Source organism: Falco peregrinus, chromosome 6, assembly GCF_023634155.1.
Source record: "Falco peregrinus isolate bFalPer1 chromosome 6, bFalPer1.pri, whole genome shotgun sequence".
Classification (NCBI taxonomy): domain Eukaryota; kingdom Metazoa; phylum Chordata; class Aves; order Falconiformes; family Falconidae; genus Falco; species Falco peregrinus.
The window spans coordinates 67,959,491-67,985,088 of record NC_073726.1 but is presented as its reverse complement, the minus strand read 5'-3'; the positions used below and the strand labels follow the sequence as shown (position 1 = coordinate 67,985,088).

Below are 25,598 nucleotides of genomic sequence, written 5' to 3'. Positions count from 1 at the left end.
CAAATGGCACCCTAGCTGACAAAAATCCAAGGCCTGTGTGTGAATAGTAATTTTGCCCTCGTCTTTCTCCTCCTCCTGCCTCCAAATCACATACCAGCTTACCTATGAAATCCCAGATGAAGACATTCTTATGAAAAATGCGAGCTGACTTGAATCCATGGTGGAAGACCTGCTCCAGTGCTGCAACCAGACCGTTTTCTCCACACAACAGAATGGTAAGGCTCCCTCTCTGTGGGGGAAAGGGAGAGTCTGTAAGTACAACTTGACTTGTTCATATGCCAGAAGCTTCAAATCTAAAGGTTATCAGTCTCTACTGGTACATCAGTTCCATTTCTGTTTATAAAAATACTTACATGCATTGCAGACACCAGACAAGTAATGAAAAGTAAGAAGTACCTCTTTCTCTGGCTTGTGAAAGTGTTTCACAATATTGTTCACAGCTTCCCCAATTCCTTCTTGGATCTGTCCTGCATTAGGCTCTGTGAAATGATTGAAAACATACTAGCTGAATATACCAACTTTAAAACATTCATCAAATTTGTATGATAACATAGCTTGAACTGCGGGAATTATTCTGTTTCTTTAAAAGAGTTCAGGCAATCATTTGTCTTGGGTAAACCTGACCCTTAAATACAAGCAACTGATGAGCAGCCCTGGAATAGTCAAATAAATCACCCTACTTAAAAATGCACAACCCAGGGATCTGGCTTGATTAATATTTTATTTGAGTTAATCATATCTTGCTCATCACACAGAGCACAGCAACCTTCACACGAAGAGACATGGGCTGAAAAGTTGTTGCCCAGTCATTTGACTCCTACATGACAGGCCAGAAAACCCAGCACTAATTAATTCCCGACTTGAACCTGCCATGTTTTATTGAGGCAAAACGACTACCTATTTACGGCACATGTCTAGTCATTGTACCAGCGCGAGGGGCCACAGGCAGAGAATATTCCTGATTAATGATTCCAAGAGTAAGTCATCTTCCGCGGCAAAACATATGCCACATTTCTGCTCTGAATCTATTTAGCTGTATGCCTCTGTCACTGAATCATGCCATGCCTCCACCTGCCGCCACCTCATCTTCTACACAGGTACCTGCAGAAAATTATCTAGTCCCTCATTCACTTTCTGATTAGAAGCACACTGAACTTTTAAAACTTCATTTTAAGCATATGTTTTCCAGACTTCAATCATTTTCATGGCTCTTCCATGAGTCCTTTCTAGTTTTTCAGGCATATGTAGGTTGCTATTAGCTTGTCCTACAACTGTTATTTTGGAAGCATGGTGTAATTAATTCAGTATCATTTCAGTACACGATGCCCTCCAGTCTTTGGCAGGTCTAACACAGAGCCTCAAGTAGCTCACCAGACAAATGAATTACTGGGCCTTAGTGTTCTCAGACCTAAGGAAATGCTCTGGTGCCTGCTCCTCCAGCTAATATGGACTCGCACATGTGAAGAGCTGCAGTGGTCCCGCGGTGGTTTTTAAATGCTATGTTACTCCTGGAGGCTAATCTTTCCTTGCTTCACATTTCAGCAGTCATGTCCTCTTAATTTTACAGGAGCTGCACAGATTTATGAATCTACACTGTGCGCATCTGTATGCTTTAGCAGAGAGTGCCTCACGTGGCCCTTACAGTCCCATGGCCTGCTGTAGCTAGGTGCAGTTACTCATAAAAAGCTAATTTTAGGGATGTGAATTTCATGTCCCCTAGGGTCCCTCTGGAGACGCGCTCCCGCAGAAGGTAGTTCACAGCATCCACGTCAAAGCTCTGAACTGCCCTTCGGAGAGGACTGTCTTCCCACCGACTGCGAAGTGAGCCGGGAAACTGAGCAGCCCCAGCTACTGCAAATTCTGCTGCCTCCTCCTCCCTCACCTCACAGCCCCGTGCTCCACCAAGAGACCGTTACCTCTTGTCAGATGCGGACATTGAAAGAGGCAATGTCTACAGCCACAGAGCAAGCCGCAGACACACAAACCAGGACAGGGAAAACTCATCAGCTTGCTGCCCCCTTCTCGAGGGCCCCGGTGAGAAAGGAAAGGAAAAGACTTACTGGTGTTCTTCCCTGTGAGGGAAGTGATGCTCAGTCGTCGAGCCGTGGTAGGAGATTTCTGCTGGGGTGGGGTACGGCACTGTTTTCCCAGCTCTTCATCAGACGTGGAGGACACCAGCTCTCCAATGAGTATTCGCTCCAAACTGCCATCGTCAACTCCCTTTCCCAGCCATCGTCCACAGGGAAACCTGCCGCACACCCAGGACAAGCACAGGTCAGCCGCCCAGGTAGTCTAGCTTGATCTCAAAGCCAGAGGGACAGTTAGCACCCAGCAAACACTTCTGGTGGGCAGGGAATACTCTGTAGCCAAAACCTTTTCACAAACCAGAACTCAGCAGGCAGCATCCCCTGTACCATCCTTAGGAAAAGGGAAATATGCAAAGCTTGCATGCAAGCACGGGACAACAGAAAGCATTATACGCATCTGTCATGGTCCACATCTTGATTTCTGCTGGGTTATTTTTCACTTGCAACCACAACTGATATTCAGCCTTTAAAAATATTGCGATGATTAATAATTAAATCCCCACACAGACTTCCCACCCAGCTGCAGCCATGACATCTCCTCGTACTCAAACCTCACCTCATATTTTATTGCTGTACTTTTTGACCCCATCTGCAGTCCTAATAAAATCCATGCATATGTCCATACCCAGAGTCCTTGTACCCCGTTTCCTCCTAGTTTCCCCCATACACTGTGGCCAACCCTGAGCTCTGGAGCACACCTCTCTGAATTATAGTTTTCCAAGTCCACGTTTATAAAAAAAAAAAAAATAATTAAGTGTGCTTAGCCAGATGTTTTCTAAAACCAATGATGAGTTAGAAAATCATTTCAACACCAAAGGCATGTACTTAATAGAAGATCAAGACATTATCAAAGCCTTTTATTTTCCTGTAATCTGAGTTTCTGTACATTTGTTACAGAACTTAGACATTGGAATATTTTTAAAAAGAAAAAGAAACCAAAGACTTGTCCTAAACTGTCATTCCAGCTCTTGGGGGTTTAAAGAGTTCATTTGTCCCTCACCCTACTTTAAATCAAGAGACTTAATTATTAGAGACAAACATATGAATTACTTCATAAGTATCCATACTGTCTGTCCTGTCTCAGAGAGATGCAAAGAAAATCCTACATTTAAATCTCGTTTGGTATTTATCAGTTTATTCAACTCCAACTACGGCTTCTGAAATGAGAGCACTAGGGGTGGGGGAGACGAACCCAACCCTATCAGGTACCCAAATCCATTCACAGTGCTCCATTAACTGAGGAGAAGATGAATGCCTTCTTGCTTTCTCTAGATTTAACAAGTAAGAATTTCAGACAAAGAAAATTAAAACTTGTTGCTTACTTGTACGTGTGTCCTGTTATTTCATTTCTGACCATGACACAATCAACCAGCCACTTGGCTAGTAGCCCTGAGTTGTCATGACCAATCTGAACAGTCGTCAGCTTCCCTAAATTCTGGCACTGAAATGAATAACAGTTTTTACTTACTTTAAAAAACAACAGACAACACACACCCCCACCACATGCACACATATGGTCTTAAATGTATGTTTTTACTCAGTTTCCTTTGATTTATAGAGCAAGTATTTCCAACCAAACATGCAGAGCATTTTGAAAAGCAGGTTAATTATTTTAAGACAGGAGAAAATAAATAACTTGAAACAAAACTATTAAAAGCTTGTGAAGAGTTTACATTCTTTGTTGTGAGCACTCACTGAGTATTTCTGAGAAGTATTAATTACAAATTTCTGAGCTAAGTTGATAAAAAGGTATGCTTTTGTAGAATAAATAGATCTTCAGTACAAACAGCTTTTCAAAAATGCATTTTGAGCATACTGACCTTCAGCTGACTCCCTCTACACTACGAAGCAGTCCCTAGATCCTTTATTATTTTCAAAGATCAATTTGCTTAAGACAAAAATCACTAACGTGAAACTCTTAACAGCATAAAGAGACAGAACAAGGAAAACAAGGGACCGTGAATTCCAGTGCGATATGTAATTGTAGGTGGGGCTGGCAGCAACATCTATTAACGTCACCTAAACACTCCCCTTGCAGACCCTGGTTTTCGTTTCTTCTAATACTGCCAAACAAGCTGCTTGGGCTGACATTTTCCATAGTGGGTGGCTACCCAAGATGATATTTTAGGAAAGCTTCAGCCAAAGGAATAATCCAGAACAGTGTTAGCATGGTCCTTAGAAAAGTCTAAATATGTTATTTTGCTTGTTAGAAGCCTGGAGATCTTCTCTACAAAATACTAACATCTGAATGAGAGGCAGCCATTGTATCATGAAAATAGCCTCCCCCTCTCTTCTCTGTCAAAATCTACCTGTATTTGCAAGTGTGGGTTTTTAAATTGTTGTTAAAGATTGGTCCACATATGCTCAATGGACACACCTTTAATTTTAGTGGCAGATTGTCCTACGAAATCACTTCTTACCGGATATGGTACAGCCTGGAGCTATAGGAGCCTGACGGGGCTTTCCCTGCAATTCCCGCTAGCAGGAATTGTTTTGGGGTGGCACCAAGCCAACCTGGAATTGATGGTGGGAAAGCAGAGGGGAATGCCGGGCAGTCAAACACCAAGAGAAAACCACAGCAAGCATAAAGAAGAGAGCCCGACGGGGACAGCAGCTCTGCGGTTTGCCGGGGGTAGCACCTGAAGCTGGGAAGCCGAAGAGCTCAGGGGTTAGACTGGCTGGCTGGCAGGAAAGCGGCAATGCCGGACAGGGAACTGGAGTAGGAGGAGAAGAAATTTGGGACTGGCCAGAGGTAGAACGGGACCTGGGTGGCAGTAAGCGGGGAGACAGATTGAAAGAAGGGAAAAGAAACTTGGAAGGGAAACGAAGAGCCAAAAATGAGGAAGGAAAAAAAAAAAAAAAAAAAAAGGAAAATTAGGCAAGGAGATATGGGAGGGAATGAGATGCAGAAACGGGTTGGCCAGGTGAGAAGAGGAGCCAGGGACAGGGACAGCAGTGAAGCCGGCGGTTAAAGGTGTGTGCTCACAGGGAGCTTCCATCTAGCGCAGGAAGGGCAGGCAGCGCTGTTTTCCCAGCACATATTTGAAGGTATCAATGACCTTAAAAACCTGCACAGAATCTGAAATGCTGTGATCTTAAGACAATAAATCCAACCTTCACCAAATCAGTCTATTTGTAAGCATGTTTCAAATCGAAAAGTAAAATGTAAAGAGCACGTACTCACCTCAAATGTCATTTCTAGGTGGTTTTTAGGAATCTGCATTACACCTGTGTCCCCTAGTTCTCCTGATACACATATCCATGGGTTTGATGTGGTTATTGCATTGCTTAGTTTTTTGATAGGAATTATCACTGACCTATAAGGGATCACTAAGAACAGGAAGGGGGGAAAATAAGTTAGTTGTGACTTTTTTTTTTTGTCCCTCCCTTAGAGTAGAGTTTCTGGGGCAACCCCCTGAAGGCAAGCTCTTGTCCCACGTCTCAGCACCCTGACAAGGAGCACCCTTCTCTCTTCTCCCCATAAAGGCCAAGATGAACCTTGCTGCGGCGGCAGAGACTCCCCCCTCACGGGGGTCAGAGCAGCAGCCCCCCTCCAGCCAGCTGCGAGCGAGAAGACGCAGCCCCACGGCCCGGCTCGGGGGAGCCTCCACCGCACTCACCGCTGCCAGCAGCCCCCCCGCCGCCGCAGCTGCCCCGCCGCTCACGGTTCAGCGGGGGGCTCGGTGCTGCCTGCCCTCGGTGCTGCCTGCGGGCATCGGGGGTGGGGGTGGGGTGGGGTAGGCAGGGGCAGCGCGGCCGGGGGAGGGGGGGGGCAGGCGGGGGGGGGGGCAGCACCGGGGGGGGGATGGGCAGCACCGGGGCAGCGGTACCGCACGGTGGTGCTGCAGCCCCGCAGCAGAGCCGGCCGCCTTGCCGCAGCGCCGGGAGCCCGCCGAGGGAAGGGGCTGAGCCCCGTGTGCGGCAACCGCCGTCCCCGCAGCCGGGAAGGAGTTGGGGGGCTGACGGCAGGTGACAGGGCGAAAGGAATGTCAGAAATGCCGGCAAGGATGGTAACGCCATAGCCAAAGTCCCAAGTCTTATGTGTCTCGGTGGACATCCCCCCATTAAATTATTATTATGATGATTATGTGTATGGTTATTATCATCATTATCGTTATAACTATTATTACTATTTTATTATTCTGCTTTTAAATCTGCACCACCCACACATGCCTAAGACAAAGACTGCCACCCACCCCGGTTTGGATTTGACTCAGATACTGCGTACTAGCACCGCAAGACTCTCCTGTTTCACAAGCTGCCTTTTTGGCTGGGTAAAATAAGCCAGGCTTTTTACTTTTTGTGTGCCATACAATGATACTGCACTCAAAAAACCACCCTCAAATTCCAAGTGCTTGTCCTACAGGGGAAAGCTGTCAAACTGGATGCCCTGCAGAAATAAGGTAATCAAGGATGAATAAATCTCTTTGTGCTGTGCTAGTTCTGAGGGGATTTATTGCTTTAAGAGGAGAAAAAGTAGACTGAGTGGCTGTTTTGACAGCCATGCAAAACTTGAGTCACTTCACTCTGAACAGGCAGGGAAATGAAGACCAAAGGCTGCCAAGGTGAATCCAAACAATTAGGTCAGCTTATGGGGTCCTGCTGCCTTTGCATTGCCCAGTGCTAGAAAGGAAGATTCATTTCCAGATTTCAATCCAACCCCTGCTCTCCTTCTTACAAGAGAGGAAGGGAAAGGGAACCTTTTTGGCATTTAAAGAGAAGCAAAAAGAGATTTAAAATACACAGCAGAGCACAAGATGCCTTGTATTTCATCCTCCAAGACTTCCTCCTCCTCAGTCTGTGGCAAGCAGGCTGTTAGGATGCACACTTAGCCACGGCCGGGAAGAGCATTAGGATGTAGAGGACTTGTCTGGGAGGGAAGACGAAAGAGACTACACAGCTCTCGGCAAGGAAAATCAAGTGCTACAGCAGCACTCTCTGCTGATTACTCTCCTTTGTGCAATGCTCTTACGCAGAGCTCCCACACAACCTTGGCTATCCAGCTGGTTTCCCAGAGCAACACCCAGCACCCGTGAGCCTGGCAGCAACAACTGCCGTTTCCAGAAAAGGGCTCAGCTACTCAGGCACCAGCAGCAGCATTTCTTACAAACCATGACAGCAACTAATTGTTGTTCAGGGGAAAAAAAAATGATTCTCCAACTCACTGATTGTGGTGAAGACGCTTGTGAAGCAGAAGTAATCCACAGCATTGAGTGAGAGCAGGTGATACAGAAACTGTTCCCGTTCTTCTTCACAGCGCAGGAAAGCATAACGCTTGTACAGTTTCCTGGTAGAAAGAAATACACCGCCTTTTTTGTTGAAAAAGCACCAAGTATCTTAAAAGGTGTTTGAATCTCAAAACACCAAAGGAAGAGTTGATCTTAATGGGAGCTATGAAAAGTGAGATTCCCCAGCTAACCCAAGCTGCTAGAAACCCATAGTGGGCATTTACCCCCTACGCTACACGTGGTTTACAGATCAGTCTTGGCTCCACACTACCATAGCAAGGCTACTGAGTTCATCTCATTAAACAATCAGTTTTGGTTTTGCTGCAAAGCAGAGATACAAGCTAACACTACTCACAACAGCAGACCCGAACCAACATCCAGCAACCTCATTTCTTCCCTGTGTCTTCCCACTGTGGAATAGCCTTGTCTAATTAACTTAATCTTCTTTCTGCTCCACACTGTGACAGAGGAAACTAAGCAGAAGACATCAAACCAGGGAGGGCACCGAGCACCAGCACGGGTCTTCCCACCACTCTTGCAGTTCGGTGAACTGAGTGTAAGTCACCTATTGCTCAAAGCAGTGCAAAGGCACACCAGGAGGTAGCCCGGCCCTGCTCTGAGAAAGCACAGAGCTTGTGACACTGCCTGTAGTCTGAAGGCAACAGGCTCCCAAAAAGCTGCTGGGGTAGATAGACGTAGATGAAACTTCAGGAAAAGACTGGTCTGCCACCGTGCCTTTAGCTGATCTCCCAAGACGTGACCATCTCCAGCTACTTCTCTCTTCCCATTAGCAGATTTGAGTTTTTGGTAGCTTCTGGCATAAATCATGCATGTAACTCATCACAGAGCCAGAAGTGCAGGCAATAGCTAGGATGTTTTCATTTCATAAGGTTTGGGTTTTTTTTCTAAATGCATCACTGTGAGAAAATGAAGTCAGGGAACATCTACACAGGCAGATCCTTAAGTGTCTGTGCTTGCAAAAGGAAGCAAAGCTGGGGGAGCTGCTAAGTGGCTGGGAGGGCTGGCCTCTAACCCAGCTCATCCACAGTCAGGATGGGGCCTGCCTCTGGCTTGAGCCAACATCAGGCAGGGCTGCTGTGAGAAAAGGGGCATTCCTGCCCCTGCTGCTTCATTTGCACAAGACAGTGACTGTAGGGCCACAAAGCCGCTTGGATCAATGCACTGACCTGACCAAAAACTGACACCTCCTTCCTTAAAATTCCTTAAAATTAAAATGCAGACAAGCAGACTTCTGCCCTGCTGGGTGGGCAGTACCTCTCCCCCCAGCTACCCTCTGCCCTTCAGTCACTTCTAGCTGGAAACTACAGTACCCAAATGGGGTGCCCGGCTGCACCCCAAGCCTGCACAGCACCTTGACACACCACCGAGGAAAATGCGAAAGCGAAGTTTTGAGAAAAAAAGCCACCTTACTTGGCAAGTGCCTGGTTGGAAAGCAGCTGCTTCAGGTGCTGAGACAAAAGCTTCTTCTCCAGAGAAAGCCTTATCCAGGCTCGGGCTCGCCCCACATCAGTCTTTATCTCACTCATGTTCTGAACATGCCTGAAACGAGTGGGAAAATAAAATAAAAATAGGTTAATCATAAAAATCCTACATGCTTCAAACGGCAACATCCAGTGTGATGCAGCAGCTGAATTGCAAAATGTCTTCTGACATCATTTCTAGAGAAAGAGACCTTCAGCAGGGCCCCACAGATGCTGGCATGGGGACGTGGGGCAGCCCTTCCCAGGCATGGTGGGTTGCAACCCAGATGCACTGCAGCCCATATCAGCTGCTCTGTCCTGGCATTTGCTTGGCCGAGGTGAGCAGAGGTAGATTTGCTCACCCCTGCACTGCCTGAGGTAGGTGTCCTCACGGACACTGCTAACACTTAAAAAAAGCAGCCGCCGCATGAGACCCAGTTATATCATCGTCCTTCCCTCAAGCTGCTGACACAAACGGTTATGTCTGGGAGAGCAGAGGACAAATACATATCATAAGAGTTTCTCCAAACCACAGTTTGCTCTGAAGGCTCTAACAACCCCCTTGATAGCAGCAGCAATGGGAAATCTGACAAAAAGAGGATCGTCTGGGCAAAACCAGCAACAGGCAGTCACAAGCAGAACTGCATTTTCAGAGGTATGAGGGGCCCTTGTGTAAGTGATAATCTGAACAGCCCTCCACATGCTTGGTCTGTAGGAAAGCAGAAGTGTTCCATAGGAGCCTTCTTCTATGGTTTTGCTTTTCTTTTTTAAACTTCACATATATTTCATTTGGAGAATGCCGGAAACCCTAGTTTTAGAGCACAGGGAGCTTTAGAAGAGGAAGTGAAATGCCATGGCAGGGTGAAGCTGCTTCCAAAAACCCCCGACTTGGTTAATAAACAGCAAGAAATGTAAGTAACAGTTTCCAGCAGGAGAAAAGACAAGGCTGCAATTTCTTAATTTTCACGCAGTTTGCATGTTAAGTGCGCAGGCAGTTCAGCCCTCTAAACCTCTGTGGCAGGCTCCAAGTACCATTTGCTGAGTCTGAACTGATCTCTGTTGTGATCTCCTTCCCAACTCCTGCATCTTCCTTGAAGGCTCTCCATGCATTGCTGAGTGTTAGGGAATGTGGCAATATTTACTCCAAAGAAAATCCAACAAAGTTATGCTGTGACTGATGCTTTTTACGTTGACTAGTATAGTCTCACTGTCTCGTGCTTTCCCCCATCTGTTATATCCAAGTGCGTGCTTTGTGTTATATTTAGACCCTGTATTATTTGAGAAAAATACTCTCTTGTTTATAGAGTTTCTAGCATAACAGAATTAGGACCTTAAGGGCAAATTTGCAAAGTACAACTTAGTGCTGTCCAGAAATACAAGCTCGCTCTGCACAAATGAAGTAGATACCAGACACAGCTCAGTAGCACCGTTCTCCACCAGGCTGACCCACCGGATTTCTCAAAATACAGGTCAATTGCAAACCAAGCTGATATGTCTGCATCGCATGGCTCTCTGCTGTACCTATGTATCTGAAGTACCATCAGGAAGAAACAAACAGTAGGAGTAATGGTAGCTTACCAGTAACAAAACCTAGTCTACTTAAAATGCCTTTTTAAAAAAACAAGGTTGGGGGAAAAAAAGATACTTTTTTTAAAAAAAAAAACAAAACCAAAACCCAAAAAAAACCAAACAAACAAACTTTGCTCCTGTTTCCTAACATGACACATGGATAATTCTCTGATGGACCAGGTGAGAGATACTAATTCTCAGTGAGCTGTAAAACAAATGTAGGAGGGCACATTACACTCATGTACAAGTCCCTGCCCTTCATAAGCAAGCTCAGCAGCCTCCCTCTGTCAGCAGTGATGCCTACCAGCTGAATTACTGTTGAGAGCCTTGCTCCTGGCACTGGAAAGCCCTTCCTGGCTCAGTGTGGCAGCCAGCATTAGACCTTCCAGCCCAGATAGCTGGGCACATGATCCAGAGTCCTTGAGAAACAGGATGTGCACTCAACTACATTGTGTTGAGACACTGTCCTCAGACATTTCAAGTCTTCTGAGATGGAAAACTCAAGTACAGGCTATCATCTCCCTCTCTCCCCTTCCCCCAGCCCAGTGCTTGGCTTGAATTACATCTGATATGAAACACTGAGTAGAATATGTTATTTTACTGTGAGAAGACTCAAGTACAGCTGGACTCAACTTTATTCCATGCATGCTCTGAATCTCTTCATTACCTTTTTCTGGTTCAGACCAGATTGGCATTAATTGTGCATTTGGGAAACATAAGGATCTGCAATCATGCAGCTTGCCAGAGACATTAGAAAGATTCAGTAGTCAGTCTTGGTGTCAGCAAAAGCAGAGTGTAACAGAACAGAGCATTCAGGAGCTCCAATTTATTTTACGCTCAGTTGTGAGAGTCAAGCAGCTCTATTTTTATCAGTGACCTAAACATAAGCACTGTATGCTTACCACTGCACAGCAAACTCTTCTTGTCAGAGCCCTGAACAGCAATTTCAATGCGACTCCCTAGGTTGGGACTTGCTTTTAATCCCATTAGTAATAAAGAAAAATCTATTTACCTTGTCAAATGTAAGCCTGGGGTATGGCGAGACATACCCTCTGCAAATAGCTCTGCTGACGGAAGAGGTTACAGCTGCTCACTATCACCATGCCCCCAAGGACGGTGTGCATACTCCCCACCCCAGCACAGTCAGAAATGAGCCATACTAGCTCATTCCATGTAGGCAGCAGGTCTTTGCTAACCCAGCTTCTTTTGACTGCAGCAGGTTAAGCATCACTGCTGTGGACCCAGCACCTGGGGCTTGCACCTCTGCTGCAAGCTCCCCGTGGATGGGGAGGCACCACACAGGCATGAAAGCAAGTGCCGGCAGCAAGGAAGAGCTTGCCTGGAGGGGAAGGACCCCACACTTGAATCCAGCTGGACCAAAGGTTTCAGGGAGTTGCCTTGGCACTGTCTGATCTGGCTGGACACACAACGATGTGCCCGAGGGGTGAGGCCATGCTGAAGGCAGGCTGCAGCAGGAGCCTGCCAGGGAGCTGGAAGAGGGCTGGGAGAGATGCTGCAGATCCCTGCCTGGAGGAAAGGCTGAAGGGCATACCCCCAAACACACTTGTGCAGAGACTCTCCATGCAAAGAACCAAAATAAACATCTTGAGCATCTTTCTTACCACATCCAAGATGCCTGGCTTTGTGAGGGAGGCAGAGGACACACCATGTTACCTGTAGCACAGGCTTATCACACATTCAGAGCGTGACTGTGATTCAGCCCTGTTTTTTAAGTTGTTTACATAACCTTGCACGAGCCATCAAAAACAAGCCATGCTTAGGTAATGCTTAACCCTCTAGCCATTAGTTCAGTTAGCACCATAACCCCGGCAATTTAACAATTACCCATCCTTCTAACTTCAGCATAAATCTGTGTGTGCAAACAAATACTAAGCAACATTCCTTCCAAGCAGGAGAAAGTATGCCATGAGATTACACATGGCAAATTCAACTCACCATCTGCCCAGCATTTTCTATGACCAGACATGTTTTTGGACAATCAAGAATACCCAAGATATTACAAAAATTAATGTTCTGCTTCTGTACTTTTTCTCTGAAAAGCAGCAGAAACAGTCCTGTGATTCAAGGAAGAGAGCTCAGATCCAAGCTGGGCTTTCATTACTCAAGTGGAAGTACGTGGAAGACAAAACCCCTGCATGCGGCAGCAAGCGCGCACAGCCTCCTCTGTCAGCGATCCCCTCCCAGCACGTGAGTTTCCGCTCCAGATCCTCCTTCACCCTTTCCTCAGACTGACCCTCCACATGCCTGTCAGTCTCACAGGACTGAATTCAGTAAATAGCTGCCATGTCCCACGAGAGGGATGCTAAAATGACAGACACATGCTCAAAACAACCTCTTGGCATTATACTCCTAATTACACTGTGTGTATTCTCCCTCCCACTTTTGCATGTCGTTTTAGCCTTATGTGGCATGTCATATTCTTTGAAATCAGAGCACAAGACTCAGACTACATAGCATCATACAAAAAGGTTGTACACTGCAGGTGGGAGGTACAGTCACTTTCTTTGAGAAAAAAAATCTCACATCAGAAAAAAAAAATCTCTGTAATAACATGCATAGTAAGAGTCACATCACTGTAATCATGGTTTTGTGAACTAACGATAATTAATTTTATTTTTACCATAAGATTGTTTGCCATATTTTTATGTGGAAGAAGGGCATGGTATTACAAGGAACAATATTTGTGTTGCCTTATGCATTAAATTGCTAGCAATCGCTAGCAGCTCTTCACAGATAAGCATTATTGCATTGCTGCTCCCCCACTTTTCATGGCACTTTTACCCATCCTGCAGTCCTTAGCAATGGCAAGTGAAGTGTCAAAACAGTGGCCTGACCTGGCAGTGGCTTGATCAAAGAGCTGCCCTGAAGAACTTCTGCCTGGTTCTGTCACATCAGCCTCCATCTCTTCTCACTCTATAACCCTTCTGATTCCCAGCCAACACTACTTAGAAAGCTCTCCAGAGCCAGGCTGTGGTCTCCCACAGAGCCCTGCCCTTACGTCACATCCAAACTTTAAATTCACCCAAATACTGGTTTGATTTGTACATTTATTACTGTTTTCCATAAAATGCTAATTGAAAAGAAAGAATATTGCTCAGGCGTTGCAAGCAGGTTTTTATGTCCCTTTGCTCTGTCTATCAACTGCTTGGTCAGTAATTTAAAACAAAGAAAAAGAAACAAACTCAAGGTACTAAGGAACTCAACATATCTGCTGTGATTCATAGAAGCTGGCTTTATTGCTAGAAGAACCCCCTGGGAAAACAAAAACTCCAGTAAAACTTGTGTGGTTTTCATTGTCTTTTAACCAAAATAAATCAAGTGAATGTGCAAAAAATTTTTGCAAAAACAAAAAGGCAACACTTCATAGATCTGAATGTGGGCTCAGGAGACTTTTTAATTCCCCATAGCCTTCACAGACCCAAAACTAATCAGGATCTTCACCTTATGCTACACAATTAAAACCACAATTAATACTTTAGGAAACAAATTGTGTACCTCATATCTTGTATCAGGGAAACCCTCAAAGTAGGCAGAGTAATTCCTGTATCAGACTTCCGTCTTTCTGTTCCAACAGCAACTACAGTAGAGAAAATACATGAATTTAATACAAAATCATAGTAATGGTCTGCAATGCATTTGTTTTACATACAGCTGAAAACAATCTTAAGTGGCTGGTAACTGCCATGTTTCTGTGCATTATCATTAACTCTATCCTGGAAACGCAGAAGTAGACAAAATGAAAAATGTTTAATATATTACCTATTCCTTCCTTAATCCAGCACTGAACTTGGAGATTTAGCTTCCTTTTTCGTATGTGAAATATATTAACATAAATCTGTATGGCAATGGATTTTATTAGAAATATGTTTCTATGGAAAGCTCACAACTGAGGACACACTAAAATTAAGCTACACTAGCATATTTAATGCTAAGAATGTCACGCATTTCTGTGCTCCGCTACTCTGATCAAGCTGCTTTGTGGTGACACATTTTGCTCTCAGGAATTTGTGCCTGCCAGCCAGATTGCTGTGTGCATTACTCATTGAAGCTCACTAAAAAGCCTTTTCATGAGCAAGACTAGTTTGTCCATAGATATGTCTTTAAGGACTGTTCATACAAGTTCCCATCTACAAGATCTGGAGGACTGGAGAGTCCTTGGAAGATGACCCACTGAAGTTCAACTACGATATCCAGCAGCAGCCACTGGGCAGGGAGATCTCAAGGTAAAACCAACCTTTCTCACAACACAGCAGTAATTTAGTAATTATAAGGGGGCAAGCAAAGCATAAATGGAGCATCCGAACTGACTAATAGAGGATTATACAACTTCTGAACTATACCATCCACCAGTATAAAGACTTATTGAACATGGAGTTATTCACATTGGGATTTGGTAGACAGATTATGCTCATTCAAAGAAAAATTCAGCTGTCTTAGCTGCAGCTCTACACCTTCAGCTTCTTCAGAAAACATCTTTTGCGGAAGCATTGCTTCTCACACCTCTCTCAGTGCTGATTAAAAGGGAACAAAGGTAGTGAACAGACATCAAATGATTTTCCAGACAGGGATAATAAGTATGCTCCTTTGCCTTCAATGATGTCAATTTATTTTGTCCAGACATCAAGGCATCTTCACAACGATTATAAAGGCTGTCAAAATGTAAATGTGATATTAGCAAGAAAGAACACTGACATCTTGCATGGGTGTCACGTGGCTGCACTGTTCCTGCCGGGCCCAAGTTCACTGGCTGTGATGGACCCTTCATGGAGTCAGCTGCCAAGTACTCACCTGGGGACTCTGCACTATGCTCTTGCTTCTCTTCTCTCTCCTGGTACTGAAGTAAATGGGACCACAAAGCAGACTTCCCCTGAAAATTGAATATGCAGTATACAGCTTTAAATGAATCAGGCAAAAGAAAAGAGGCCAATGAACATGGCAAAACAATGGGATGGCATTTCAGCAGGTAAAACTTTCACTTTTCAGTAGTGAAAAATCAATCCTCCTCTCTTGGGCACGAACCCTCAGGAAGAGGGGAGGACCAAACCACTGAAGTAGCAGTGTCCCACCTGCCTTGTTTCTTTGTCCTCTCCCTGGGCTTTCCTTGTAAATGTTGAAAGGAAAGAAACCAAACACTTATTTAACATCATTGCAATTTCCAGAGGTACATCTCAAATAGATAAAAAATAAACCACACCCTCCAAAAACCAACCACCCCAAACTCTTCAAACCCTCACAAGACATGAACCAGGGGCTCTGAGCTGAAGGAAACCTCCCACTTTATGCTGGAATGACACCACTGAGTAGCAGCTTAAAAGGCAGAGGTGGCATTCAGTATTTGCTAGAGCACTGTATGCACGAAGTCCCGAGTTTCCAGTTACCAACCTGCTTGACCTGCAGACCATGGCTCCAGATTCTTTCTAGCAGATCACAGAGACTAGCAATCAATGTATTTTCCTCCAGACCTGTTATGTTGGCTTCTCCATGTCCAAGCTCAACTGCTTCATGGCCCATCTTCTCTACCAACATGCGTTTAGTCTAAAAAAACCCAAAACACCGTTTCCAAGAATGTTATCCAACAAGAGACAGAATTTATAGATGAGTTTACTTAAACATGCTTAATCTACAGACCGTTGTTGATGGCTTGACCAGAGAAGCTTCAAATCTCTCTACAGAGATTGCAGATTAAAAATAATAATTTTAAAAAATCAGCATGATTACTCCATACTGTCCTATTTCTATACCCTTTACCTATTGCCCTGTTTCTACGCTGTTGATCTATTACCAAACAGTATCAAAAAACAGAGCACAGAGCTAGATACATCGGAGTCTTACTCAGCATCTGCTTTCCTTCTTACAGCTATTAAACTTTAAAACCCAGGTAATACAGTATACCACCAACTGGAACTGACACAAAGACACCAGGAAGTTATACTTCCATGGCTATAAAAGCTTCTTTAATATTAGAAACTGCCATACTTCACGTGCTCTGCCTAAACAACTTGCACAACAGTCGCATGTGCTGAATGCTTCCCTTTTGACCGAGGGTCCTGAGCCCGTTATGTTTAGGCTACATGTAGATATGAACAATTAAAGGAAATCCTTCCTAAGATGTCTATCACGCTGATTCTCCTTCCTGTCCTTTTTAATCTTTCCACTAACTTTAACTGCATAAACAGGAGTCAAAATATGATCCTTTCTTTTCTAGCAGTTGAAAAATACGACACTAAAGGGATATCCACCCTGCAATCGCCTGGTATACTGACAGACCAACGCCATTCCAGCTGTGAAGGACTTTCAGGACACCATCTGCAAATGCTATTTACACTCAGTGTAAGCAAGGGCAGAGCACACGGGAGAGGACCTACCTTCATGCGACATTCCTTCAGTAACCCTTCCACAAATTTCCAGTTGGTCTGTGCAATCACAGCTGGAGAGAGGTCTGAGAGTTTGGGCTGCCTTAAATTTTTTCCTAAACTCCTCGCCTCCTGCATGTATTTCTAAAAATTAAACAGAATAATTTCAGGTATTAAAAGTTAGAGGGGCTCTCCTCATCCTAATTCTAGGTGAGCAAATGCTGGTGAAAAGGAACAAGCTAGCGTTAATGTGGGAACAAAATCACCATCTGTCTGATGTTTAGGTGTCAGGCTGTAGAAGTGGAACACTCCCTTCTAACAACAGAAAAAGCAAGATATTTTCCTGCGTGGTACTGAAACAGTCAATATCAGCTAGTGAACTGTGCTGTTAGCCGCTAGCACAAAGTTAGCCACAGCAAGTGCATAAAAGCGCAACACATTCCTCCATTCAGCAATAAATTCAAAACACCAAGTAAAGTTTCTTTCCATTGTTATTTTATTGTCACTTTAAAAAAATAAAAAAATGAAAAGACATTTCTCTAATTTTTGACCAGACTATACACAAATTGAAAAAAAATCCTTTGAAAAAAAAAAGCAAAAGGACAAAGATTTCACCCCTTCCTTTTCATCTGCATAGTTATGAAAAATGAGACTTGATTTTATTGTCAATTAACTTCTTAAGTACAAGTGAAGCTCATTTTAAACAAAACTGACATGAACTGATCATTCATGCTTTTACTGTGGGGTGGTAGTTGAAAAGTATGGACAAAAATTAGCATACTCTTTAAAAAAGGATCCAAGCTATAATAAAAGACTTTTAAACCCTCCTGTTCGACTGCCTTGTTGTTCAGGGGTGGGGTGTTTTTGGTTTGGTTTGGGCTTTCTTTGTTAAGGACAAGTGTCCTCTGCTCCCAGCATCAGTGACATGGCTACATGCTGAGCAAAGCTAGGAAGTTGGCCACGTTTAGGTGTGCAAACGTGAAGCCCATCAAAAAGTTGTTCAAGCATTATTAATAAAGTTTTTGTTAAAAAGACTAAGAGAATATTGCCAAATAAAAGTCTTGAAACAAAGCGTTCAGCCTGGTGTGGGAATGCTCCGCTTCCATAGTGTGCTTTTATCCAATTAATGCTGCCTCTTTGGGTGACAGTATGTGACCATGACCGCTCTTCCCCTGAAAGGAGCAGATCACATCCCTCCAGCAACTTAGCACTGCTGCTGGCTGGGTTTTCCGGGGAGTTGAAAGGTCTCACTATGGCTGCTGCGTCCTTAGAGCTTTCTGCCTGGGGCAAAAATAATTCATTTCCTGGAATCATAGAATGGTTTGGGTCAGAAGTGACCTTAAAGATCACCTAGTTCCAACCTCTTTGCCATGGACATGGGTACCTTCCACTAGATCAGGAAAAGCAAAAGCAAAATCCTAACACGCTGAAATTAATTGAAATAGCTCACTTATTTTTTATGGGGGAGTACAGTTTTTCTGACAACTGGATTTTTTCAATACAAAATTTGGGCAAGAACCAGTTAACATCAGTCCAACAGGTCAGATGAGAATGGAGTGTTCTGCCATGGAAAGCTGTCTTCAACAAAAGTGCTCAGTTAGGTAATTACACTTTCACCAATACTGTAAGGAATTAAAAATAGTTAAAAACTGCACGTGGGAATAAATAATAAAAATCATATATCACAAATTATGAAAGCGTGTTGTTGTTCAGCAAGCAATCTCACAAGTGAGTTCCATCTATCTCAGTGCAAAAATTAGCAACAAAACCAGTGGAAGAGTAATACAGGGAATATATAATTAGGAATCTAATATTTCTTTTTAAATGTGAAGGGATAAATAAAATGCAAAGTGTGGTTATATTCTGAAGAGTACAAAACATGGATAACTTTACTTTCTTCATCATATGTCTTGTTACTATAATAAAATAAAAATTAAAAAAATATTAACTCTTGTAAATTCAAGAGAAGAATAAGGGTGGGATGAGAGAACCAACTGATTGCTCTTTGCCAGTTCATCAGCATCCACACACCACCACCCTCTTCCACACTGGGATGCAATGATCCAGCAGTCAGAAAGCAATACTTTTTGGATTTGATACCCTAGGCTGAATTGCCCGGCGAGCAACACAGGAAAAAAACAAAGCAAAAATTCTTGTCTTTCAGCCTTGGAGCCATCATGTGTGCCAGGGAGCTGGTGTGGAAGCCTAGAGCTGACTTCCAGCTACTTTTCTGATTATAACCACACATATAACCACAAGCGCTACATGGACGTGCTCATACTCTATGAGAAAGGGAGAGGTTTGAGACGGAGTGAAGACAGCGGTTCCTTACGCTAACAACATCTCAAAAGCAGTTTTCAACAAGAAAAACTGAAACATACCAGGCAGCATTCAGAGAAGGATTTTTTAGGAGGCCGTGCAGGAGGGGGTGGTCCCTGATCCCACTCCCAGAAGGCCATTGAGTTCTGACGAAGCAAAAGCTCCTCCGATGGCTAAGAGGAGGCAGATGCCCCAATGGCAGAATAGCCAGAAAGAAAGAGACAAAGCAAAAGAAGCATGCATATGATCCACAGCCAAAAAAAGAAGAAAGTAAATACATGACAAAGTATTGAAAAGGCTCTGATGAGATATACATGAGGCAACATTTAAAATACACTTGGGAAGCCATGTTAGCAAAAATAGCAACATATACAAGTGCTGTTTTGCTGTGTTTTCCACGAAACATGATTCAAAGCTGTAGTTCAAGAGTCCACTCATCTGTTCAGGTTCTTTCAGAAGGCAAATGCCAACACTGGCCAACATTATTCAGCAAGATTTACCACAAAACAGCATGAGTGTTTCATTTTTGCTAGTGACATACAAAAGAAGCACATGGACATCAATGGAGAAACATGGCAGAAAATATTTAATGAAGGATGAGAAACTGAAAAGACGGGAAAGAAATGCGTGTATGTGACTGACATTTACAAGATGCATGGGAGTTTCCAAGCTTTAGGCATGAAAAGGCCCCGAAGTCTTAACCTTTCAAATAGGCTTACTCATGTCAGGAATCTACGTAAAACAGACCCCCCAAAAAAATCCTTTAAAAAATGAAAGAGCCCTGCCTAATTCGCCTCTGCAGAGCTGACATTTATTTGAGGACTTGACTTTTCTAGAGACCTTCACTCTGGCCAGCGCTCGGCAGCTGGACCCAGGCGGGCGCCAGGGCTCTGCTCTCTGTATGCAGTAACAGTCAGGGTCTAAATCAGCAAATAAGCCTTTTTCCTGATGACAAAGGGCTGTCTTACTCCAAAATAATAAAAGCATTTTATTTACGTTATGTGCTTTGAAGTTGTACAACGCATACAAACATCTGTGATCAGCAGCATCTAAATGGCTGTGGAGACCCATACAAACCTTACGGTAGCCAAAACCTGCCTGAAGCAGTAGCAGATCAGTTGTTTAAACCTCACCTGGTGGATCACAAGCTCATGCTGCCCACTGATGATGCCACCTACCTCCCTCAAATCGTTGTCCAGCCCGATGTGCTCCGAGTGCTGCCGCAGGCGGTCTTTCCTCCGCTGCGCTGTGGTGCTGCGACTGGCCCAGCGGCTGAGAAGTCAGAGAGAGAGAAGACACATGTGAGTGGAAAAAAATCAGGAGGGAAAGCCTGGGTCAGGAGCCAGAGGACATCTGATGGGTCAGCAGCTGGAGAAGTGAACCCACAAACTTGGACCCTGCAGTAGATGTGAGTGCAAGCTCGTGCCTGACCTCCCCATGGGAAACTGCCTGGCAGGTGACAGGCCAGTGCGCACCCACGGGACAAAAGCCCTGATGGAAACGTGCCTGCTGCCTGCCAGGGTCTCCAGTGAGAGCTCCTGTGTTACCCAAAATGCAGGTCATGCTGCAACATGGATGCCACCACTAGGTAAATTGTACTTGGTTACCCAGCACCACCGTTGCCTGCTGCATTTGCAGAGGTTTGATAAAAACAGTGTCTGTAGGAGCAAATGAAGTACAATGATGTATTTTGACCAGCAACTTCTTAAGATTTTCCTCTTTTGTGAGAGGCAGTACTTCTTCTTTCTCCACTTTCTATGGTACTGCCAGGAATTATTTCAGAGAAACTTGTCATTGTGATAGTAACTACCATGATATTGGGTGCACCTATGTCTGAAGGCTATAAACAATATTGATGTTCCTGGGATTGATCATGTTGCTATCTTCACCATGTATATATTTTTTTTTGCATCAGGTTTCTAAATACCAAGGAAAGCCTATATTTTTCCTACATGTTCATATATGTTCGGCTGCATTTTTAACTCATCTGAGGCTGTTGCCTGAAAGCAGCCGGCTGGTAACCAGGTTTGAAATGAAGCAACCTTAAAGCTCACAAGCATGCAAATTCCTTTATGCCACATACTATAACAAAACACAAACCAAGATAATTCTGTCGCAAGGAATTTCTAGTCTGACTGCAGGGTTTCTAATAATACCACAGCCTTCTGTCAAATCCTTGAAAACCAAAATGTTAAACTGGTGCAGATTAAAAAAATAAGTTAATAAATTATTTATGAAAGCAAGCTGAAATAGCACTGTATAAAGCAACCTACCAAGTATCAAAAATAAGCATCTTAATCCACATGAAGTCTATGTCTTCTGAATGATATTACTTAATTACTGTGGTTGTGTTAATTAAAATTAAAAATATCTTTCACACACAGTAAACAAACAAAAAAAAAGCCTTTAAGTGTATAGCCTTTCAGTTGCTTCATGAAGTCATCTGTTCTGCCTGTCTCCTGCATCAAGAAGTTAAAGAGCAGAACTAAGGTGAGGCAGAACACAAAGCGTGCCCAGGGCAGTGTTCCAGCTCCAGTGCCTGGTGGGATGTATGAATAAGGCTTTATCTATGGAAGGAAACTGCCTGGAAGAATCTGAAGGAATAACCTAAATCTGGAAGAATTAAAAAAAAAAAAAAAAGAAAAAAGGGAAATAAAAAGAATAAAATGCACCAAGAAAACAACACCTCACACTCCCCATCCTCAGTGCTTGGATCAAAGGGACCCTTCAGAACCTTCTCTTCTCCAGACTGAAGCATCCATGCTGGGCACCATGCCAGAATGACTGCTCCGAGATGGCTTTTTCTACAGGAGCTGTGATCAGCAGGTAAAGCCCCTGGGGATTTGAGTTCTCTGCTTTTCATTGATCTATACAGAGAGAAACGCAGAGAGGCCCACATCAGAGGCAGAAGTGTGTGCTTGATAAGCTCCTCCACACAGGCGGTATTGGTGGGGACAGCAGTCTCCAGATCCCAAAGCCATCTACTTCTGTGTGAACGCCAAACAGGAGCATATACAAATAGAACCTGGGATCTGACCTATTTGGGCGAGGAGTTTCAGCTGGTGTAGGCAGATGCGTGCCTGGAGGAGGAAACCCTTGCACAGAGCAGGAGTCAGGTCCTGACATGTCCAGCAAGCTGCTGGGGATGCGTAGGAGGGGAACTTAACCTAAGAGAAGTGCACAGACGTGACCCCTGGTAGCCAAACCCTCCTGTTTCCAGAGAGAAGGACTTTGCATACATAACTATCTCCACCAATTCCTCCAGTGAGTTAACCAAAGACCAAATTTTGGCTAACCACAAAGATAAAAAGGGAAAAAAGTCACAGGACCTGTAGCTTTTATGGTCAAACCAAAGTCCCTTCCTACCTCCCAAATAACGTCAACAAAACAAGTACAAAGGAAGAAATAAACATCTGGGTCTGCATGTAATTATGGTTCAGCACCTCTCTATCCCATATGGCAAGAGATTTATTTTTAAAGCAATGTAGCCTCAAGTCTCTGGTAACTAAAAACACCCAGCCCAAACAGGTCTCTGCACAGCAAACGCTGATACCTTCTCAGGGGAATACATCACTGACCTAAGTGTCTTTGCACGTCCTCAGAAGTCTTAAAAATATTCAGCCCATGAGTTTAGTAAGTCACCACTTTTTTTTTTTTTTTTTTTTTTTTTCTCCCAGAAGCAACACCCAATGCCTCATTAGATGGCTGAGGGGGGGGCAGGAAATAAAACCTTACATTTTAATAATCTCAGCAAGTAGAAATGTAGCGGAAAAGTCTCCCCCTTGAACAGAGGACAGCAGACATAAAAGTGACTTCAACTACTGGATCTGGAGACCTTCCATTTATTCCAAGTTGGTACCACACTTACATTTCACAAGATAGAATGCCAATAATACATTGGAAAGTTAAGTTATAGATCAAATATTACCCACATCCCATTTTTCTGCTCCAATTTATATGGTATTTTCTGAATTCTAGACAAAGCTTGGATCCCTCCCCACCTGCATTTCTGCAATTACTGGACGATGTAAGAATTGCTAGAAGTATCCTTTGAGGGAACACATCTCACCGAAGGTGAAAGCAGAACGAAAGCCACAGAATAATCACAAGTAATACGGAATCATTAAAGCATTTTCAGTTAATTCCAGCCTTATGCTGCACCTGGGAGGAGGCACAGGCCATTCTCCAGATTATTTATCAGAATTATTTAAACATTTTCAGCAAACTAATGTAAGGATCATTGGGCATTTATGAACAAAAGACCACTGCTTATTAGCTAGAGCAATTACACACACAGTGAGCTGCACACTCCCTCTTCCCCAACCTCTAAGCTGAGGAAGAGGAGCTGCTGGGGCACTGAGTGAAGTCTATGCATTCGGATGCCACCCTGAATCTCTGGGAGATTTTGTAAAGATCTAACAGCAGATAAGCAGGATTAAGCAGCTGAATCTTTTAAAGCCTTTTCTTTACTGGGCCAGAATTTTCCCAAAATAATGCTTCAGTATTACAATAACCATTCCCTTCCCTCTCATCAGCAGAGATTGCATTCAAATTATTCTTCCTCTCCCTTCGGTGGCTCAAAGTGATTTTACAGGTGGGTAAAAGCCCTCCCCAGAGGCCACACCACCTCCCTTGGGTTGCTGAAATCCCACCTGGGTGCCTCTCCTGGCGCTGACTCTGCTGCTGCCTTATTCACACCTCAGCCCTGGTGCTGCCAAAGCAGCAAGGAAAGCTGTACCGGCACGGGCAAATGCCAGCTTGTTGTCAGCCCTTAGTCTTGGGCTTTTCAGCTAAACAACTACCTCCCGTGTCCCTGTGGAGCAGATGCCAGAGGAGGCTGGTCCCTGCCTTAGGGAGATGAGCCAGCCCCAGCTGGCTGGCACTGGGGAGTGCACACAGCACTGCTGCCCAGCCCAGATGCTGCCCAAGTTCTCCCTGACCCAAAAAACGCCCTCTCCCCTTTATTTTTCGCCTGTAGAGCCATGAGCATGGACTACTGGCATGTTTCATTTACTCCTCACAGTGGAAGCATTGTTACAAGCACCAGGTCCCTGGGCACGAAGCAGCTGCAGCTTGGGTGCTGTGTTGCGGAGAGCCTGGGGACAAGCTGCCTACATGGAGAAGGGAGAAAAGGCTCGTTTCAGTAGTCTGCCCATACCTAATTCCCGTATCCAAAGATGAATGGCCTTCACCACCAGGGACTGTGAAAAAGCAGTGATATTTCAGAGGAGGGACTAGAGAAGACTGTACGCTGTTCTATATAAAGAAAAGAAATGAAGGCACCTCCAAGTAAGACCCTTTTAACATGAAGACAGTGAAGTCAGTATTATTTAATGTCAAATTAGACCCCACAAGTGCAGGAATAGGTTTGAAGAGCTTGCAGGAAATGTAAAGATGACACTTGGAAAAAAGATGGTACTTAACCTGTGATTAATTTAATTAATTAATTTCTGTAATAAAAATGGTAAGGTAGCAGCAAAGCCGAGCTGTCGGAAACCACTCTAGCAAAGCAGCAGCCTCACACCAGGGACTGGCCATGCTGTACTGCAACCATGTGTTCATCTCCCTCCCCCTACCTTCTCCCCTCTTCCCCCACTTTTTAAAGCTCCATGGTGAAATGAAGAAGTGGTGTCTACCCAAACCAGACACAGGTATAACAGGCAGGATATATACTGCAGTACATGCAGCATGCTGCTAGGGAACTTCATTCGCAGGAGGATTTAACCAGTATTGACATCATCATGAAATTCACTATCATAATTTACAATCTATTTACAGTGATAACAGAGAGAAGGAAGGAGACAAATGCACTTGTCCATAGGACAGAACCTAAATCTCCTTATACAGGCCATCTCCTGAGGCAGATTACTATTTAGGTCTGCAATTCATGACAATACCCCTTTTACCTATATACTTCCATCAAATGAGTTATCTGACTGTGTTTCCATATTCACAAATTAGCACATAGCTGTCCTACACCCTCCAACAAATCCCCCTAAAGCATGCATGCAGCCTGCACACATTACATACACACAGACTTGTGTATTTGCTTGGGTTCAGATGTAGTTTCCACGGGACTATACAGAGATTCCAAGTCAAATACACATGAGACTGAACAAATTAAAAGGAAGGTGGAAACTGAGCTCCACCTGATCAGGGATGGGCCCATGGGGGAGGGGTTCTGCACTGTGAATCGCTCTGCACACACTGATCCATGGTAAGGAGGAGGAAGGCTTGAAGAGAGACTACATCTATTCCGTCTCTGCTGTAGGGCTGAAGAGGAAAGCTTTTAAACTTCTGATGGGCTGGACAAAAACGAGCAAAGTGCCTTGCAGAGAGTGGTCTTGCACTGACAGGCCCTCTCATCAGATTACATGAAAAGAAGCGATGCAGAAGGGTGGTACCCACAACCACCATCCTCTGCAAGGAACAGCAGTAGTGATTTGCCAGCATCACCCCTTAAGCCCTGACAAACCGCTGGCCTAAGTGGTATTTAATTTGCAAATTCCATTGAGAGAGTGACGCTGTTCAGGGGAGACT

The 25,598-nt window shown here is 44.2% G+C and overlaps 1 protein-coding gene across 4 annotated transcripts in view; it reads right to left on the bottom strand.

Moving 5' to 3' along the window:
• DENND5B (DENN domain containing 5B) overlaps nt 1-25,598 on the bottom strand; it is a 118,973-nt gene that overhangs the window by 5,753 nt on the left and 87,622 nt on the right. For 2 of the 4 annotated variants that reach the window (XM_055807487.1, XM_055807488.1), the window contains 13 exons: nt 20,237-20,330; nt 19,121-19,231; nt 16,752-16,883; nt 15,769-15,921; nt 15,175-15,253; nt 13,882-13,963; nt 8,747-8,875; nt 7,253-7,374; nt 5,272-5,417; nt 3,410-3,528; nt 2,061-2,248; nt 397-479; nt 103-229 (listed from right to left, as the gene is read on the bottom strand). In XM_055807487.1, the coding sequence (XP_055663462.1) occupies nt 103-229; nt 397-479; nt 2,061-2,248; nt 3,410-3,528; nt 5,272-5,417; nt 7,253-7,374; nt 8,747-8,875; nt 13,882-13,963; nt 15,175-15,253; nt 15,769-15,921; nt 16,752-16,883; nt 19,121-19,231; nt 20,237-20,330 (1,565 nt within the window). The remainder of the gene's footprint in view (nt 1-102; nt 230-396; nt 480-2,060; nt 2,249-3,409; nt 3,529-5,271; nt 5,418-7,252; nt 7,375-8,746; nt 8,876-13,881; nt 13,964-15,174; nt 15,254-15,768; nt 15,922-16,751; nt 16,884-19,120; nt 19,232-20,236; nt 20,331-25,598) is intronic. The other 2 variants (XM_055807489.1, XM_055807490.1) reach the window with 1 other exon arrangement.